Genomic DNA, 17,933 nt, shown 5'->3' with positions numbered 1-17,933 from the left:
GGGGTCCTTCACCTTATGAACGCCACAGACGGCAATTGACGTCAACGCAAAATCGTGACAACGACGCCAAAGACGGCATTTGATGGAAATCTACTGAAAATTTGGCGTTTTTTGATGGAAATCTACTGAAAAACATCCCACTTTTACGTTGGCATTATTTATTCACAAAGTTTTACCCCCGTGGCGTCAGTGGCACGGCAAATGGAAGCGCCGTTTGGCGTTCAAAAGGTTAAAATATTTACTAAAGCGACAGCCATCTGACCTTTTAACTTAACCTCGTTCTGCCAAATGTTCTCAATAAAGAACACTTAATTTATTGATTCCTGCGCAGAAATCTGAAATCGGAACAAAATAACCAAGCGTCCTCAATTGAGAACACTGGGCAGAATACTGAAGTTCCTTAAAATGCGAGGGAAATCTAAGCTTTATTTGTATATAATTAAAGCATAGATCCCAGGATTCACTCGTGATGAAAGTTCAACCACCAATTAAAAGCCTGCAATGTTACATTGTTACGCGGCAGTGTGTGCGGCGGCCGCTAAACAGTTAATTGCAGGCCGGAGGAAGGAGATTTCTAACCGGGACTCGTTTTTGCCGCGTTTAGTTAGTTATAAACCTACCTATTACCAAACTGTAGTTCCTATCTCGACGATCTGTTGGTTAATTAGCTAATTAATCTGTTGATGTTCTTAATATTATAACCGATAGTTTGTTATTGGTTGGTAAGCAGTAACCGTGGCCAGTTAACTGGTACCGAGTTTGTCATACTCAAAAAGTAAAATTACAGCAGTTAAAATAGTACATTATTGCAGAGGCCGGGAAAGGGCAATTCGTGGATGGGTTTCGATTTTGTCGGACGACGCGAAGCGAAGTCCGACAAAGAAGACGAATCCACGAATTGCTATTCCTGCCGAGGCATATATAGTGCTTTTCTCCAAACATGCGAGGAAATAAGCTAAAATAATTATTATTTAACCATCAAGCATCACTCAAATCAAACCTTCACATCCAAAATGTCAAAAACAATTTCCCTCTTTAATTAATTTTTAAAAGTTAAAGTTACAAACTTATTCTGCCATTCAGTATTCGTTCATTCAATATAATTGTGCAATATAGTTGGTCAAACCAACTTTTCAGTCAGTAAGAACCAGGAAAACTATACCCATCCTTTTCTTTTGGGTGCTAGTACTAGTGTAAGACAAAGATAGTATGATTCTCTTTGTCTATGTTTGAAATGAGAAAGTCCTTTGACAAACTATATAAGCTTTATGAACACGGATGAGATTTAAAAAAAATATAAAAATAATCTTTGATTTTATTAAGCAGTATTCGCACGATCATACACGTGAAATGATAGCTGATCGGGTCGTGTAGAAGCGGCTCGCGGCAATAATAATTGGCCGTTTGCGTTTTTTATTATTAAAAAGTAAAAAACACTACAGTAATAAGTTATTACTGTAGTGTTTTTTTACTTCCCGTCCGCTAGAACAGTACGGTTACCATCAGTTTGTCACTGACATAAACGCCGTCGAGAACGTAATTTACTTTCGATACGTCCCGTTTGCACTAATATGCGAGTGCGAGCGAGATGTATAGAAAGTAAATTACGTTTTCGACGGCGTTTATGTCAGTGACAAACTGATGGTAACCGTACAGGACAGTGATAGTTTTATGTTTTTTAATTAGAGTTTGACATTAACGAAGAACTTCCCGTAGTATTTTTGCTACAGTAAGGTGAACATTTCCGAGCATATTGGAGAAAAGAATATTTTCACATCCATCACTGGCTTTTTCTTCCCTGCTAGGAGAGATCAAAGTGTCCATTTTCTGTTCTAGGGCACGATTTTATTACTTTTTTGCATATTTTTTTTTAGTTTAAATAATATTTTGGAACATAATAATTTCCTATGTCTCACATGGTAGGAAAATTATTTCCACCTTTGGCGTTAACACTTGAATCCCTCACTACGCTCAGGATTAATATATTTTAGAATTCAATACCTATAGACTTTGTAGATGCTTACGGCTCGGCCACGACATCGAGCGACTTGCGACGGCGGGAGCGATAACCATAGGTTGGAGCGTGACACAGCGATCGGACCTTTCGCTCCAACCTATGGTTATCGCTCCCGCCGTCGCAAGTCGCTCGATGTCGTGGCCGAGCCGTAAAAGCCGTTTGATCATAATGTGGCGTGTACCTACATACCACATAACTCGTAATAAATAAGTAGATATATAAAGGTTCTTCTTATCAAGCAAACAAGCCCCACATGTCCCGATCCTGATTAAATAATCTAATCAAAAGGACCCGCGGAAGGACACAGAAAAAAGAACCTTAATAAAAAGGAACCCGTCTTAAGGACAAAGTAACATATAAGTATAGGTACTCAATAGACGTTTGCACTTCTGAGGCGTCACTGCGCGTTGCCGAACATATACCTATAGTCTGTAACTTTAGCTATTTAAAAACCGGGCAAGTGCGAGTCGGACTCGCGCACGAAGGGTTCCGTACCATAATGCAAAAAAAAAAAACAAAAAAAGCATAAGAAAACGGTCACCCATCCAAGTACTGACCACTCCCGACGTTGCTTAACTTTGGTCAAAAATCACGTTTGTTGTATGGGAGCCCCATTTAAATCTTTATTTTATTCTGTTTTTAGTATTTGTTGTTATAGCGGCAACAGAAATACATCATCTGTGAAAATTTCAACTGTCTAGCTATCACGGTTTGTGAGATACAGCCTGGTGACAGACGGACGGACGGACAGCGAAGTCTTAGTAATAGGGTCCTGTTTTGCCCTTTGGGTACGGAACCCTAAAACGAGTAAACAAAATCTACCCTCAAATGGCTTCTTAAGGCAGTTGAGGGTAGATAAAAACATTACATGATCAAATAATGTAATGTAGGTTTTGTATTTGGTTGGTTAATCACAAAATGTTATAACTACCCGAAAATGTATAAATTATTTGTATAATTTTATTTAAGTACCTAAAGATACAGAGTATACCTATATTATATACCTATGCCACAGAATAAATAATAGTACTAATAGGTATCTATGCGCCAAACAATCAAATATTCTTAACTGTTTACCAAAACAAAAAATAATAAACAACGCAAGACAATAGGCGGTCTTGTCACTAACAACCGATCTCGTCAAGTATCATACGGTCAAGGAATTTACCTATTTCCTACCTTGTCACTGTGACAATGCCTACCTACTTACCTACCTAGGTAGGAAATGGTACATAATACCCTGACTGTACAAGGATTCATTGTAGTGATGATGACCACTAAAGAAAAAAAACAACGGGTTGCACTCCGGGAGTGCCGCGATGCCGACAGAAGTGAAAACTCAATGACTAGTCCAAAATGTCTGCAGCACTATGTATAATTGACCCATCCTCCTTTCTATTGAAAAACTTTAGTTCCGAAATTGCTGGTCAGTGAGCTTGTTTAAAATTCGAAATTAAAATTTGTAGCGTTAGTTGTTTAAAATTCGAATAGAAATTGTAAAGTAAGAACCCCAAAAATTAAAGTCCGTTGGCTCGTTGGATCGACATTCGGTAGATTGCGGATCACTTCTGGATGAGATTGGGACAAGTGACGTGTAGGTTTATTATGGATATGAAGTATAGACGATAGGCATATGCTCAGCAGTGGGTGATAAACGGCGGATAGGCTGATGATGATGAAAGGAAAAATGCAGGTAACGCAGTCAATATAGGGTAGGTAACCAATGCGGTGTTTATAAGTATACCAGAGCGGCTACCGCGAAAATCGAAGTTCGCAAATTGATTTTACTCCAATTAAATGAAGTGAAGGCGTAATTAGAGTGACAGAAAAATCCCCGCAATTTGCGAACTTCGATTTTCGCGGTTATAGCCCAGATCTTATCTTGTCGATCGTTAATAGTTAACATTTTTTCTGCCGTATTTGTGAATTCTATCGTCCTTATCCACACCGACAATGTAGTCTGTATCTCTAGGTATTTCAATAAAAGTAAACAAACGATTAGTAAATTTTCGGGTAGTTATACTTAACATTTATTGGTTAACCAACCAAATACAAAACCGCCTGGATCAGTCACTGAACGACCTGACTTTAACCTACATTATTTGATTAGGTATGCACCTAATGTTTTCATTAGCCTTAGCCTCAAGTGGCTTAAGGAGCCATTTGAGGGTGGATTTTGTTTACTTTTATTAAAACACCTAAAGATACAGAGTATAAGTACATCACAAATGACCCGAATATTTAAACTAACGCGACCTCACCGCGAACTTTCACTGTCGACACTGCAACTGCAACGATGCACTAATTACATGAACCAGGAAACGTACTTTCGATTGGCTTATAAAAGAAATTGTCGCCCCATACAAGCGGAGAAACTTAGGTCAACACATGACGCGAATAACATTTTAATATTTAATAATTTAGTTATAATGGTACATTAAACATTTACACGTCCTACAGCGATTGAATGCCGGCACATGTATGGCGTTCAGCTTTTATGGTGACCGTACGCGCTTAGAATCGCGATTACGAAAGTCCTGTTATATACCACCGTCGCCGGCCCATTCGGAGCCTCATTCGCCTTAAAACTGAATTAAGTCCCATACCTTTTACAAATCCGTCTGCAGACTCGCAACTCCAATAAATCCAGAACTGAACAAAAACAAAACACTGGCACTTGAAAACACAAAATAAACTTGTCACTTTTAGGTCATACACACACACGCATCCTTATTCCGGGTTAAAAAAACTTGCACAATATTTGGACAGATGGGTATTTATTTTGGAACACGCACGCCGCGTCGCTTTACAACGCGACACAACCTCCCCCCGCGGAGGTTTCTCGACACTAAACCGGAACCATTTGTTGGGCTCGTCTATTCTATTCAGGCACTTCGTTACGGCCGTATAACACCTTCTCTTTTTAACCACAGCGCCGGGGCAACGCCATCTATCGGCGAGCGGCAGCGTTAACACGAACAGTTTGTTTTGACTGCGAGTAAGAAAGATGGCCGATTGACAGCTGACGTTAACAAGCAAAACACGTCCTTGTTACATGGTAATAAAACTCAATTCGATTTTTGCAGGCAAAATCGTTCATGCGTGAAAAGCTGTTGAGCAAAATGTGACTCTAAGGCATTGGAATAAGATTGTTTTTTTTCTATTGGTACGCGGGCGTATAAGAAATCAAAAGTAACAGTGAAATGGATAGGATTGCCTTGGCTGTTACGGTATTATCGAAATTGCATCTATTGCCTTGGGATAACCTTTCTGAATCCAGTACCGCTCTGCAATCATCTAATTTAGTTTATCTGTTATCTCCTCACACCTCACTGTTAATTCAAATTGATAATACAGACACAGTATATGTACAGTAAATTTGGAATGCAGATTTTTTTGGTGCAGTTAGGTAACCAAGAGAAGAGAAAACATGTTAATTAAAGTTTGTAAAATATCAAATACATACTTAACACATACAATAAATAAATAAAATAAATATTAGGGACATCTTTACACAGATCAACCTAGCCCCAAACTAAGCAAAGCTTGTACTATGGGTACTAGGCGACGATATACATACTTATATAGATAAATACATACTTATATACATAGAAAACATCCATGACTCAGGAACAAATATTAAATTAGTGTTCATCACACAAATAAATGCCCTTACTGGGATTCGAACCCAGGACCATCGGCTTCGCAGGCAGGGTCACTACCCACTAGGCCAGACTGGTCGTCTAAATAGATGTGCCAATTGACTGTTTTTCTAGTCCTAGTTATGGGAGCAAGCCTGTTGACAACAACAGGGATTTTCCACACTGATATGTAAAAATCGCCTTACATATTTCTAATTTCGCAGTTAATCCAATGTACAAAAATACGTTAAACTTCTCGTGACACATAAAAGTCAAACTAACAATAAATGATTCTTCTGTTTAAGGTTAAATATCAATCGTATTTCTCACCTTGGACAGACATTAATCGATTTCTGATCAGAGACATTCAGATCGGAGACGGAGCGAACGATTGGCATCTTGGCTAGGCACGCACGGTAAGCTAGCAACCATACTTCAAGGTTGTGATGTGACTGACGTGACAACTATTAATAGTAATAATTTATTACAACTACTACTTCAGTGCGGGTCAGGTTGAATCCTATTAGGTATCATACACATTCTCCATACAATGACTAAACATTGTAACATTTCAAATGTCTTTATTCACAAAAATATCCAGAATCTATTCTTATAACACATCAATAATCATCCTAACGTAACTTTGCAACTCAGTTCTTTATCAGTTTGTTCAGAAATAACTTTAATCATACTGCTATTGGACAACGCATTTTTAGGTGTGTACCCTGCGTCGACCCATGTTTCTAGCACATCCGTACTGGGTAGCATGGTTCTGAGCGTATTTCTAATATAAATGTATGCTTGTGGAGAATATTTGTAAATACTAAGCGCAAAGTTCTTCAAATCGTCCGTATGTCTAGTCGGCATGGCTAGAACTAATCCATTTTTGTCCTCCTTAATTTTATCTTGTAATGTTAGTAGTATTCTCGATTTTTTCTTCCGCTTTTGATTTAGGATGTTCTTTTTGATTTCTATAGTTTCCTTTAGTCTTTGAAGTTTTTTGTTTTGTCTGTTATGGATCCTCATGTTGTATCTGAGTTTGTCTCTCAAGCCGACGGCTTGTCTTTGCATTTTCTGGACCTCGGTGAAGAGTCGGAGCAACTCAACCTGGTCTTGTCCGTTGGCGAGTGGTTTTGAGTGGGATATGTTGTTGAATTGTGGTTTGTTTTCGTCCTGGGAATCTCTGTCTTCGTCTTGCGAATCCATTTCGTAATCTTCTTCATTGTCTAGCGTTTCTTCATCTATGTATTCCACCTGAATTAACAAATAGCATATTATTTTACTGGAAGAGACTTTTTCCAGGGGCATGTTTTATAATATCAAAACTTGTATTTTTAGCAAAATTAATATACAAGGAATGAAAGATTTAGACTAAATGTGTCGAAAATGGTAGTAGAAAATAAAATATAATACCTCAAGCATGTAATGCGGCAGCTTTTGCAACAGATTAAATTAAATAAGGCTTAGTTTTCCTTCTGAGTTTGAATATGGACTGTATTTGTATTGCACCAAGCTAAACTTTCATTTACAAGAGTGTGGGAATGCACCAAAATAATATAAGTAAAGAAAGAGTAACTCCATACATCAGTTTTCTTACGAAAACGCGCGTTATCTCGTAGTCGACATCTAGCGTCGTGTAGCGGAATTTATCAGTACTGCTAGTTGACAATAGATGTCGCGGAGAACAAAAACTCTAATGCTCAACAATTTTCAGCTAATATTATAACCGGATTAACAGGAAGTCTATTTTCAACCCCTTCTGCTCATAATATCAGTTGTAAATTGTTTTAGTAGTACATTTTCGGCAGTACCTACACTTGTGACATGGTGTCAAGTAGGTAGACTTAGACGTCGACTACAAAATAACACGCGTATTGGTATGAAAACTGATGTATGGAGTTACCACTCCTTCTATACTTATATTATATTACTCTATGCCAAAATGGACAGTAAAAGCACCGAGTAGAAATCACCTCAAGAACATGATGAGGCAACTTCTGTGACGGCACCGCCTTGCTGTTGAGCACCATGTCGTTATTGGCGTCGCAGTGGAAGCAGTCCACCGAGAAGTGCTGGATGCAGATGTACGAGAAGTCAGTGGGTGTCCAGTTGTTCCGCCCAGTCAGGTCTGTCCACACTTGCCGTAATTGTGGATCTTCGGGAAACCTGCAAATATTCAAGCTTTCAATATTCAAGCACGGTAAGCTTTCTTGAGCTTACCGTGGGGCTTATTCAATTTGTGTAAAAGAAAAAGTCCTATAATATATTATTTAAGATTATTTTAGTAGTGTGGACTAAATTCTTGTGATTGCAATGGGGTTGGCTGGTCAAAGTGTTTAGCAGATGGCGCCAGCATAGCTTGCCCTATCAATCCCTAGAATTGTGTCAAATTCTTGTTCTTTTAATCGAATTTTATGTCCTGGATGCCAGCAAGGCAAACCTCATAAAACTCAACTAGAGAAAGGGACAAGCTATGATGGCGCCATCTATGCAAACCTATGTCAGTTGCCAACCCCATTGGGTAAATGCTAAAAAATGGAGGAACTAGTTATGTGGTCTATTAGTACAAACACACCAAGATAAAAGGAATTGTTAGAACCTTTTCAATTGATGTACTTGTATGATCAAGTTGAATAGTTACCTGAAGAAAGACTCATCATTCATGTTCTTGAAGTCATCACAGCCAAGGACTGCACAGGTTTTGGTGATCTCCGTGTCCGCCTCAGCACTTTGCTTCACCTCGGGGGCCACCATGGCTGTAAACATGTTATTATTCATTAAAGGACCACATTAGGCGGTTCCCTACAGAATAAGTGACCTCAGTCTGTTAAAGCATACCTAACCAGTAGTTTCTTAGTTATCCTAATTCAGATTGATGTATTAATAGAATTCTAAATACAATCTGTGTAGTAAGTATGTGATTAACACACCCCCTTATGTCAATAGTGAGTGTTGCATCCATATGTATGCCAAAATGTCTAATCATGCCAAATATGCAAAGGCATGTTTTCTATTTAAAGTCATAAGCATAACATCTTTGTAACTGGTTTTATGCTACATCAAGTTTTAATGAGTTATAAGTCATCAGCGCCACTACTTAACTAATGAGGCAGCTTCATACACAGGCAGCTCAATATTTAGAGAAATTACATAAACAATGTATTTGTTGAACCTAGTTGATACATTTTTGTTTGTTTCTTATTACTACATACCGATAGGCGTAGATTTTCCTTTATTTTCATTGAATTCGTTGACAGTATCCTTCATTTTAGCAATAGCTTGGGCAAAACTCATCACTCCTTTTTAGTAATCAAGCTATCTGTAAAACATATTTCATAAATAATTATTAATGATAACTTACTTGTATTAATTTTGAATAATATTTAAAGCGTAGGCATATTTGAATATTACAATGAGATATTTAAATGGGTTTAAATTTGCTTTCTATCACAATATATGATTTTAATGAGTCCTTACCTTGTTAGGTCCATAAACCGTTCGCAGCGCCAACACTGTCATAGGTTACTTGTCCGATACCCCTTAAATAACTACTTTTAGAAGCACTAAATGCACGAAACGACTGATAAAAAATTAACTATGTATAAGAAAAACACGAATAACATATATTTCACATAATATTTCTATTTTCATTTACAATTTTTACGTATTGGACAAACAGCGCGAAGAAGCCGTAGTCGCCGTATTTTTTTTAAATTAACGTTGATGTCCATAGACCACATAGACTCTATTATTATATATTTTGTATTTCTACTCAAACTTATCTATCCAGTGGCGCCAATTTGACAGTTCGTCTATTTTCATTCTAGCTCGGAGGGGCATAGAAAAAAAAGTCATTTGATGTGATACGTAATTTTTGACGGAACCTTTGTTGGTATCAATTTTATGTTATTTATAAAAGTGCTTCTAAAATGGTTGATCCAATATTCGACTACCAGTTCAGGCTTATTCTAATCGGAGACAGTACAGTGGGCAAGAGTTCGTTGCTGAAATATTTCACAGATGGAAAGTTCGCAGAGGTACCATCCGTTCATTGTTTTTGTGTTGTTCGAGTCAATTTTAGTGGATTGATATGTTAATTACGCATTAATTTCCAGTTGTCCGACCCGACGGTGGGGGTAGATTTCTTCGCTAGAATAATAGAAGTACAAGACGGGACGAGAATTAAATTGCAGCTATGGGATACTGCTGGTCAGGAAAGATTTAGATCTATAACGAAGTCGTATTACAGAAACTCAGTTGGTGCGCTGCTAGTGTACGACGTATGTAACAGATCAAGTTTTGAGCACATACCGCTGTGGATGATGGAGGCCAAGAGGCACATAGAGCCCCACAGACCAGTGTTTGCCTTGGTGGGGTGTAAAATCGACCTTGTAGGAACAGACAACAAGAATGGTGCTAGAAGGGAAGTGTCTTGTGAAGAGGCCAGAATGTTTGCTGAAGAAAATGGTATGTGCAATTATTTATTTAACTATTCAGCTCATTATAATTCCTTAGCTTGAAAAATTACTATACTCTGGTACCTTTTCAAACTTTTGCCATGTTTTTATTCTCACTTGATGATAGGCCCTAAGATGAAGGTTACCAGTTTAGTATTAGCCTACATGCTTTGATATCTCCTGAACCTTTCATATGTGGGCACAAATGTGGGATTGTGGGGTGTTGTGCTATATAGAGAGAGCAGTAAAATTGTCATTCAAAAAATAAAAATAAAAATTATCCTTATCATACACAGACAAAAGGTTAAAGACATGATGATGCAATAAATGCAGCAATTGCTGCTATGTTCTTTCGATTGAGCTTCATGGTCTAGTTCTACATTAAAGCCATTTTCAGGTCTTCACCATGTAGAAACATCAGCCAAAACAGGCATGAACGTAGAAGAAGCTTTCGTACTTGTGGCCCAAGAAGTGTACAACCGCATCCAAACCGGAGAATATAAAGTAGAGGACGGCTGGGACGGAATCAAGACGGGCTTCAACCGGCCCAACGGGATGGACTTCAACTTGCTCGAGGCCGAAACCGTCCAGTCCACTTGCTGTTAAATGTAAATATTGACGGTAGTATAGCTCATGTAACGCATAAGCATAATTTTATAACATTCAATTAATTAAGGTTTAGCGCGAAGTTATTTATAGTGCACTACACTGTGTAATGCATTTGTTTATGGCCACTAAGTCATTGATCTGCAATACTCAAATTAAATTGGTTTATTTATCGTTCCATAGATAGAAGTGGTGTTGGTCTCAAATTTGTAAAAGCCATACAGCCTAAACCGAGAACCAAAGAGAAAAAAAAATGTTGTTAACTTGATCTTTTGTTGATATTTGAAGTCATACTAACATTCTAATAATTATAATTTTACAATTTATGTAAGTCAAATTTAATATACCTGAATATATTGTACCTGGAACATTGTAATTTTAATGTTAATGATGCATAAATAAATTAAGGAAAACTAAAATGATAAATATTCATCACAATTCATATAAATATTTATTAAGCCACCAGAATAACATGTTATAAGCCCTGGATCTAACATTTGCCTTTTTTTTGCAATTTGAGAGGATACAGTAAGTAATTTTTTTATAGAGGAAAATCCATTAAAGAGCCATTTGGATTACTTGGATATAATCTCAACTACAACTTTTCACACAACACTTTTCCTCTACATTGTGCAGCCAATATGAAGTCTTAGTCACATATAGAGCTCAACAATTCATATTGCTTGCAATATATGTCAAACAGATTCTAGGGTGACAGTACCTATAGTCTGTATCTTTAGGTATTTAAAAAAGAGTAAACAAAATCTACCCTCAAATGGCTTTTTAAGCCAGCTGAGGGTAGATGAAAACATTTCATGATCATATTATAATGTAGGTTAAAGTCAAGTCGTTCAGTGACAGGTCCAGGTGGTTTTGTATTTGTTTGGTTAATCAATAAATGTTATAACTACTCGAAAATCTACAAATTATTTGTTTACTTTTATTTAAGTACGTAAAGATACAGAGTATAACACTTGACCCTTTGAACGCCACGCCTATCGTGAAGCTGGTGGGATACACGAAGGTTGATACTGGGCTGCAGCCAGCATACAAGGGTTCACATCACATGTTATATAGCAAACTGGCAGCTAACCTGCACAAAGGCCAGGATATTATATTGAACACTGAATTGTTCGATCAAATAATAATTTGAGCTTATACATATGTTCCATTATTATGACCTCAATTAGAATTACATAATTGTATGAGGGGGAGGATAGTAAAATACGTTTATTTAATCAACCATTTTTTATTACAAACATCCAAAATAATTCCCTGCATCTTGAATCCATGTATATTAGTCAGTACAAATACTTTATATATTTATTTAAACTTTATTGCACAAAAGAATAACTTAATGGGTATCGTCTTGGGTCGTCCCATTCGTTTTTCGTCAAGTTCTTAAATTAGTCCTATTCTGCTTTCGGCACTTATTCTACATTCGTCACAATCGTCGATGGCTTTCAGTGTACAATGAGTGACGAAAGCAGAATAGGACTACTTTAAGAACTTGACGAAAAACGAATGGGACGACCCAAGACGATACCACTTAATGTACAAAAGGCGAACTTAATGCCAATACTTTAAACAGATAAAAAAGTGGCAAATCGAAACACCTTTGTTACTGCTATGTATTTGCCCACTGTCTTTTAACCCGTGGAGCGCCCTAGTATCACACGTGGGATACTAACTCAATTTAGGTCGTAGCGAACTCAATACCAGACGTGTGTTACTACAGGTCAATATGAGTGACATTGCTTTTCATCAATTTGTTGTATGATGGTCATTTGACGGGTTAATACTGACGGTACACATAAACGTTAAGTTAACCTCTACCCGTCCAGAGACCTATAAAAAGGTCTCCTGTTCCATTCTAATTTGAATCTTATTTTTGACAAGTCAAAGTTGAATTTTCATTGGCAAGCTTTTACGTCTGGGTGGCTAGAGGTTAAACAATTAAAGTAAACAAAAATGTTTTATAAAAGGTATCTAATTTAATTGAAACCGAGTATGGTGTTACTGTTTTAACCAGTCTGTCACATATAATACCTAATTGATGAAATGATGACGCACTAAACATGTTAAGATAATGATACTACAATGACGAATCAACTGCACTAGGTAAGTAAACAATTCAAAAGGAGAATAATATATGCGGGTATGACAATCATCCTTTGACAATAGGATATCAATCTGTATGAAGGTATTTACTAGTAATAGTAGAAAGGAAAACAAAATAAATAAAAAGCGCTGGTGGCCTAGCGGTGAGAGCGTGCGACTTGCAATCTGGAGGTCGCGGGTTCAAACCCCGGCTCGTACCAATGAGTTTTTCGGAACTTATGTACGAAATATCATTTGATATTTACCAGTCGCTTTTCGGTGAAGGAAAACATCGTGAGGAAACCGGACTAATCCCAATAAGGCCTAGTTTACCCTCTGGGTTGGAAGGTCAGATGGCAGTCGCTTATGTAAAAACTAGTGCCTACGTCAAATCATGGGATTAGTTGTCAAGCGGACCCCAGGCTCTCATGAGCCGTGGCGAAATGCCGGGATAACGCGAGGAAGAAGAGTAAAAAGGAAAACAAAATTACAACTGTAAACTGGTAAACATGTCGTAATCGTAAACCCTCCTCCACACTCGTGCGCGAATCGCGGCGCGAAGCCGCGAACGCGAGTGTGGCGTCGATTTTCGCGGACAGCGAAATCGACTCCATACTCGCGTTCGCGGCTTCACCCGCGATTCACGCGCATAGTCTGGAGGGGACTTAATACGCATTCTTGGGTACATTCCAAAATTACGGACGATATCATTACTATCATTAGTCATTTCTTGTTGCATAAATTGTGTTGTTAATCCATTTAATGCTCTACGACGAAGGGGTTAACACATTTCTCACTTGCCTAGAGTAACGGCTCGATTCAGGAAATAAAAGATATGAAACAGTAAAGTTATGTGACGTTCCTCGTTAAAAGGTACCTTATGGCGGCTGGCGCTTACGTCGCATAGCGCCGCGATAATATTGGAGCGACGTTAATAATAGCGTAAGCCATAAGGGGTTGTGCACAAATCACGCGAGGTGTTTTCGGCTACTTTTTGACCCCCCCTCCCCCTTGGTGATATTTGGTGAGGTTTTTGGTTACCCCCCTCCCCCCATACAACCTCACGTGTATTTTTTTGAATATTTTTCATTCGACCTAATTTTAAGATAAATAGTCTTGTATATAGAAAATCTTGTTTATTTTTATATCAACAAAACACGTCCCCATTCTTTATTCATGTTCTCCAACATATAACGAAACCAGTAATTAATTAATATAATTTTTTTTGAAAAAAGTTTTTCATACAAATTAGAAGGTTTGGTCAATTTTCAGTACTTTGAAGGTCATTTTCTCCTAACAGGTTGAGTTTGGGCAGCTAAAAAAAAATACGTGTCCGTTATTTTAGACTACTCTATAACATATATCAAAATAAATCAAATCGGAGTCGGACAGTTGGGTACCCTTCCTTGTCAGTAAAGAAGAACGAATTTTACGCATTGCATCAGGAAATAAGTTGAATACTACTAATTAATAAAAGAGAAGCCTGGCGATGACTCCACTCCACCGACAAGAACATATAGCATAGCTCTTAAGTAATTATGATGATGATTACTATTTCACACAATAAATAATAGAGAGCTTCTGAATAGCCGGAGTTACAAGATCGTGAGATTATAGAAAATCACTCTCATAGGTATTTTTCTGGATTAAGGCCATACGTGGGCGAACGTATGGGTTGGCAAGTCTTTAAACTTAATCAGTCGATTTATCCTCTCCCACTCTTTCCTTTACGGAACGACAGGGACAAATTACTTGTGGAGTAAATGGACTAATGATGATGATTATTAGCCATTTTAATCTTACAGCAATCATATTGTACTTACAATTATTACGAGTTATGATTATGATTGATCTCCTTCTACCCACGTTGTGGACAATCCGCTTTATAGTTCTGTTGTGAAATTTCCAATCTTAAACATACGATTTATAAAAGGCCGGCTGGCCATTTTTGGAAACTTGTAATGTTTTTGAGAGGTCGAAATTTTCCATATCCATCAACATTAACGTTTCCTTTATTTCGGTGAAATTTCCGAAGATGCAGAAGCTACGCTACGTTCGACGTGTTGCCTCCCTGTCACACTTACGTACAAATTTACAAGTGCCACAGAGAGGCAACACGTCGAATGTGGTTCACGGTAGGCCCTCGGGACCTCCCTATTATGAGTCACTGAATCAACTGAATGCGCGATTCGTCACGCACATATGGAATATGGAGTGTTTTCATTTTCACACCCTCCCACTTTGTTTCCCCGTAAGTTTAACAAGAAATATATAAATAAAAACTAAAACTAAAGAATCATATATATAGGATAGCGTAAAACCAAGGTGATCCACTAGCTGTCGTAGGCACGTGGTTGCCATGTCGATATTGTACAACCACATGTGACCTTACGCCTTAGATATTTTCGTCGCGATTTCCGCTATGGTCAAGCAAGTTAACAAGTTGGATTTCAATAACGGAGTTTAATGTGACGTTTTCAACCAAAAGGTACCACATTGTCGGTTCAACTCAGTTCTCGGTAAAGTTGATTTCAAAATATATGGAAATCGCGCCTTATTGACAACCGTCAGAAAGTAGGTAGGTACCGTCTTAGTTGAATATGGCACGAATGTTCCCAAATTTTTTGTACCTTCTCATTTCTTGAAGTCACTAGGGTAGAAAGATTTTCGAATGACGATCATGTGGACTGTGGAAAGCGTTTAAAGGCCCCCAACAAGAAACCCAGCTCTGCTCTACTTAAAGCGGGTTGTTCAGCAAAAATGTTATCTATTTTGATAAGATACTTCCAGTAAAATGAAAGTAATTAAAGCAGCTGGAACTGAGGATCAGTTTAATGTAGGTACATTTGTGAGTATGTCGGATGTAACTTTGTATAGAGAAACTCTTTCCATTCAGTGAAACTCTTTGGAATATAAACATACCTACCATTATTGTTTTGTTTTGCCAAAGGGCAATGATAATTTTGTTTTGACGCGCAATTTTATATTTGTTATTTTAATTTTGCTCGACAAGGTAACCTTACCTATGTTTTTGGACAATGAACTCTTGATAAATTAACAAATGGAGAAAAACTCATTCTATAAGGAGACCCCGCCATTTTAAAAAGCTTAATATTTTAAAATGTGTCTAGATCAGTGGTGGGCAAACTTTCTTCATCGGGGGCCAGAAAGTTTAGGAAATTTAAGTGGAGGGCCAATTGTAGCCTAAATTTATTTTGATTTATGTTAATCATGGGCCAATGCCATATAGCCTATATTATTATACTAATTATTTCATAGGACCGGCGGTGGGCCGGATAAAATCCATTCGCGGGCCGTACTTTGCCCACCACTGGTATTTTTATAAATACCTATTCATTCCTATATTAGAAGCAAACAACTAGCACTTCGACTAGATACTTACATACGTAATAAGTACATGGTCATACCATGCGGTAGGCCCTGATAATACCTACCTTGCAAAACGTTTTTACAAATGTAGATAGGTACAAACTATTTTTGGAAGATAACTATTGACCTCTGCGTGTGAGTGGGCCAAGGTTTGACACTGTACTCAAATACGCGTTTTAGTACAGTCATTGTATCCAAAAAACCGACCCTACCCGTGAATAATTAGTTCTTGGATTTTTTTTTCGTAGGTCCCTCGGGGGGGTCACTGGGAGTGTAAATTCAAAAAGTAGGCTGAATCAGGCTCCTGCGTATATTCAAAAAATGGTTTTTTTCCAAAAAAAACGGTTTTTCTTTAATAACTCGGCCATTTTTGATTTTACAGTAAAACCGTAAGGACAAAAATTGTACGAAATTTGATTCTCTACAAGTTACTCCAGTCATTATGTACAAAAAACCGTCCCTTTCCGTGAATAATCAGTTCTTGGATTTTTTTTTTCGTACGTCCCTCGGGGGAATCACTGGGAGTGTAAATTCAAAAAGTAGACTGAATCAGGGTCCTGTGTATATTCGAAAAACGGTTTTTTTTTTAATAACTCGGTCATTTTTGATTTTACAATAAAACCGTGAGGACAACAATTTTAGAAAATTTGATTCTCTACAAGTTTGGTCCTCACAATTTTTCTTCTAGGATCGATAGTTTGGAAATAAAATTTGAATTAAGCGACAAATTCAAAATATTTTCAACATCTCGTTTATTTTCAACTTTACGACATATATGAAGAGGACTAAACTTGTAGAGAATCAAATTCTGAACAATTTTGGTTCCCACCTTTTTTCCCCCAAAATCGATATTTTAGAAATTAAACCTGAAAAACGCGACAAATTCAAAATATTATCATTATCTCCTATGTTCCACGCTTTACGGCATAAATGAAGGGAAACAAACTTGTAGAGAATCAAATTTTCTAAAATTTTTGGCCTCACGGTTTTACTGTAAAATCAAAAATGACCGAGTTATTCAAGAAAAACCGTTTTTCGAATATACACAGGACCCTGATTCAGTCTACTTTTTGAATCTACACTCCCAGTGATTCCCCCGAGGGACGTACGAAAAAAAATCCAAGAACTGATTATTCACGGGAAGGGTCGGTTTTTTGGATATAATGACTGGACTAACTTGTAGAGAATCAAATTTCGTACAATTTTTGTCCTTACGGTTTTACTGTAAAATCAAAAATGGCCGAGTTATTGAAAAAAACCGTTTTTTTGGAAAAAATAAACATTTTTCGAATAGGTATACGCAGGAGCCTGATTCAGCCTACTTTTTGAATTTACACTCACAGTGACCCCCCCGAGGGACCTACGAAAAAAAAATCCAAGAACTAATTATTCACGGGTCAAAATCTATAATGACTGTACTATTTTGTCATTCACTAAACTAGGCCATATGATGGTACATAATTTAACATTCGTATAAATTAATAATATATAAGTTAATACGGTAGGTGTCGTAATTCTTATTATCTTTGTGGAAGGACTGTTTTAGCTTGATTCATGTGAATTTAATTTGTCTCATACACGTGTATACTATTTCAACGTATCCTGTTGCTAAATGGATTAGTAAATAGGGATCACAATTTGTTTAAGGTTCCGTCACACAGGCGCGTTTTCCGGGCGGGGCGTGAGCGTTTTTATATGAAAAGCGGCGCGCCCCGCTCACGC

General features: G+C 37.5%; 3 protein-coding genes across 3 annotated transcripts in view; 1 reads left to right on the top strand and 2 right to left on the bottom strand.

Annotated features, from left to right (window-relative positions):
* LOC134668152 (uncharacterized) overlaps nt 1-5,110 on the bottom strand; it is a 358,722-nt gene extending 353,612 nt beyond the window's left edge. Inside the window, exon 1 of the mRNA XM_063525670.1 lies at nt 4,624-5,110. The gene's annotated coding sequence lies outside the window, so the exon portion shown is untranslated. The remainder of the gene's footprint in view (nt 1-4,623) is intronic.
* A 1,109-nt stretch (nt 5,111-6,219) lies between these two features.
* On the bottom strand, nt 6,220-9,353 carry LOC134668116 (THAP domain-containing protein 1-like). Its single transcript, XM_063525616.1, has 5 exons — nt 9,136-9,353; nt 8,871-8,977; nt 8,300-8,414; nt 7,632-7,824; nt 6,220-6,912 (listed from the first exon to the last, which is right to left on the bottom strand). The coding sequence occupies exons 2-5, from the start codon at nt 8,950-8,952 to the stop codon at nt 6,286-6,288; spliced, it is 1,017 nt and encodes a 338-aa protein (XP_063381686.1). The 5' UTR covers nt 8,953-8,977; nt 9,136-9,353; the 3' UTR covers nt 6,220-6,285.
* Nucleotides 9,354-9,494: 141 nt separating this feature from the next.
* Nucleotides 9,495-11,963, top strand: LOC134668128 (ras-related protein Rab-39B). Its single transcript, XM_063525636.1, has 3 exons — nt 9,495-9,695; nt 9,774-10,125; nt 10,513-11,963. The coding sequence occupies exons 1-3, from the start codon at nt 9,588-9,590 to the stop codon at nt 10,719-10,721; spliced, it is 669 nt and encodes a 222-aa protein (XP_063381706.1). The 5' UTR covers nt 9,495-9,587; the 3' UTR covers nt 10,722-11,963.
* The last annotated feature ends 5,970 nt before the right edge of the window (nt 11,964-17,933 follow it).

The sequence above is a fragment of the Cydia fagiglandana genome, chromosome 10 (genome assembly GCF_963556715.1).
Source record: "Cydia fagiglandana chromosome 10, ilCydFagi1.1, whole genome shotgun sequence".
Taxonomy (NCBI): domain Eukaryota; kingdom Metazoa; phylum Arthropoda; class Insecta; order Lepidoptera; family Tortricidae; genus Cydia; species Cydia fagiglandana.
The sequence above is the reverse complement of the archived record's forward strand: the minus strand, read 5'-3'. Positions and strand labels throughout refer to the sequence as shown.

What these genes read in the sequence shown, in the direction of transcription:
- LOC134668116 (XM_063525616.1), bottom strand. Translation starts at nt 8,952, where the DNA reads ATGAGTTTTGCCCAAGCTATTGCTAAAATGAAGGATACTGTCAACGAA. An exon ending in AGGAAAATCTACGCCTATCG is followed by an intron (nt 8,415 to 8,870) that starts GTATGTAGTAAT and finishes ACATGTTTACAG; the next exon opens with CCATGGTGGCCCCCGAGGTG. An exon ending in TGCCTCATCATGTTCTTGAG is followed by an intron (nt 6,913 to 7,631) that starts GTGATTTCTACT and finishes TTGTTAATTCAG; the next exon opens with GTGGAATACATAGATGAAGA.
- LOC134668128 (XM_063525636.1), top strand. Translation starts at nt 9,588, where the DNA reads ATGGTTGATCCAATATTCGACTACCAGTTCAGGCTTATTCTAATCGGA. An exon ending in CAGATGGAAAGTTCGCAGAG is followed by an intron (nt 9,696 to 9,773) that starts GTACCATCCGTT and finishes ATTAATTTCCAG; the next exon opens with TTGTCCGACCCGACGGTGGG. An exon ending in AATGTTTGCTGAAGAAAATG is followed by an intron (nt 10,126 to 10,512) that starts GTATGTGCAATT and finishes AGCCATTTTCAG; the next exon opens with GTCTTCACCATGTAGAAACA.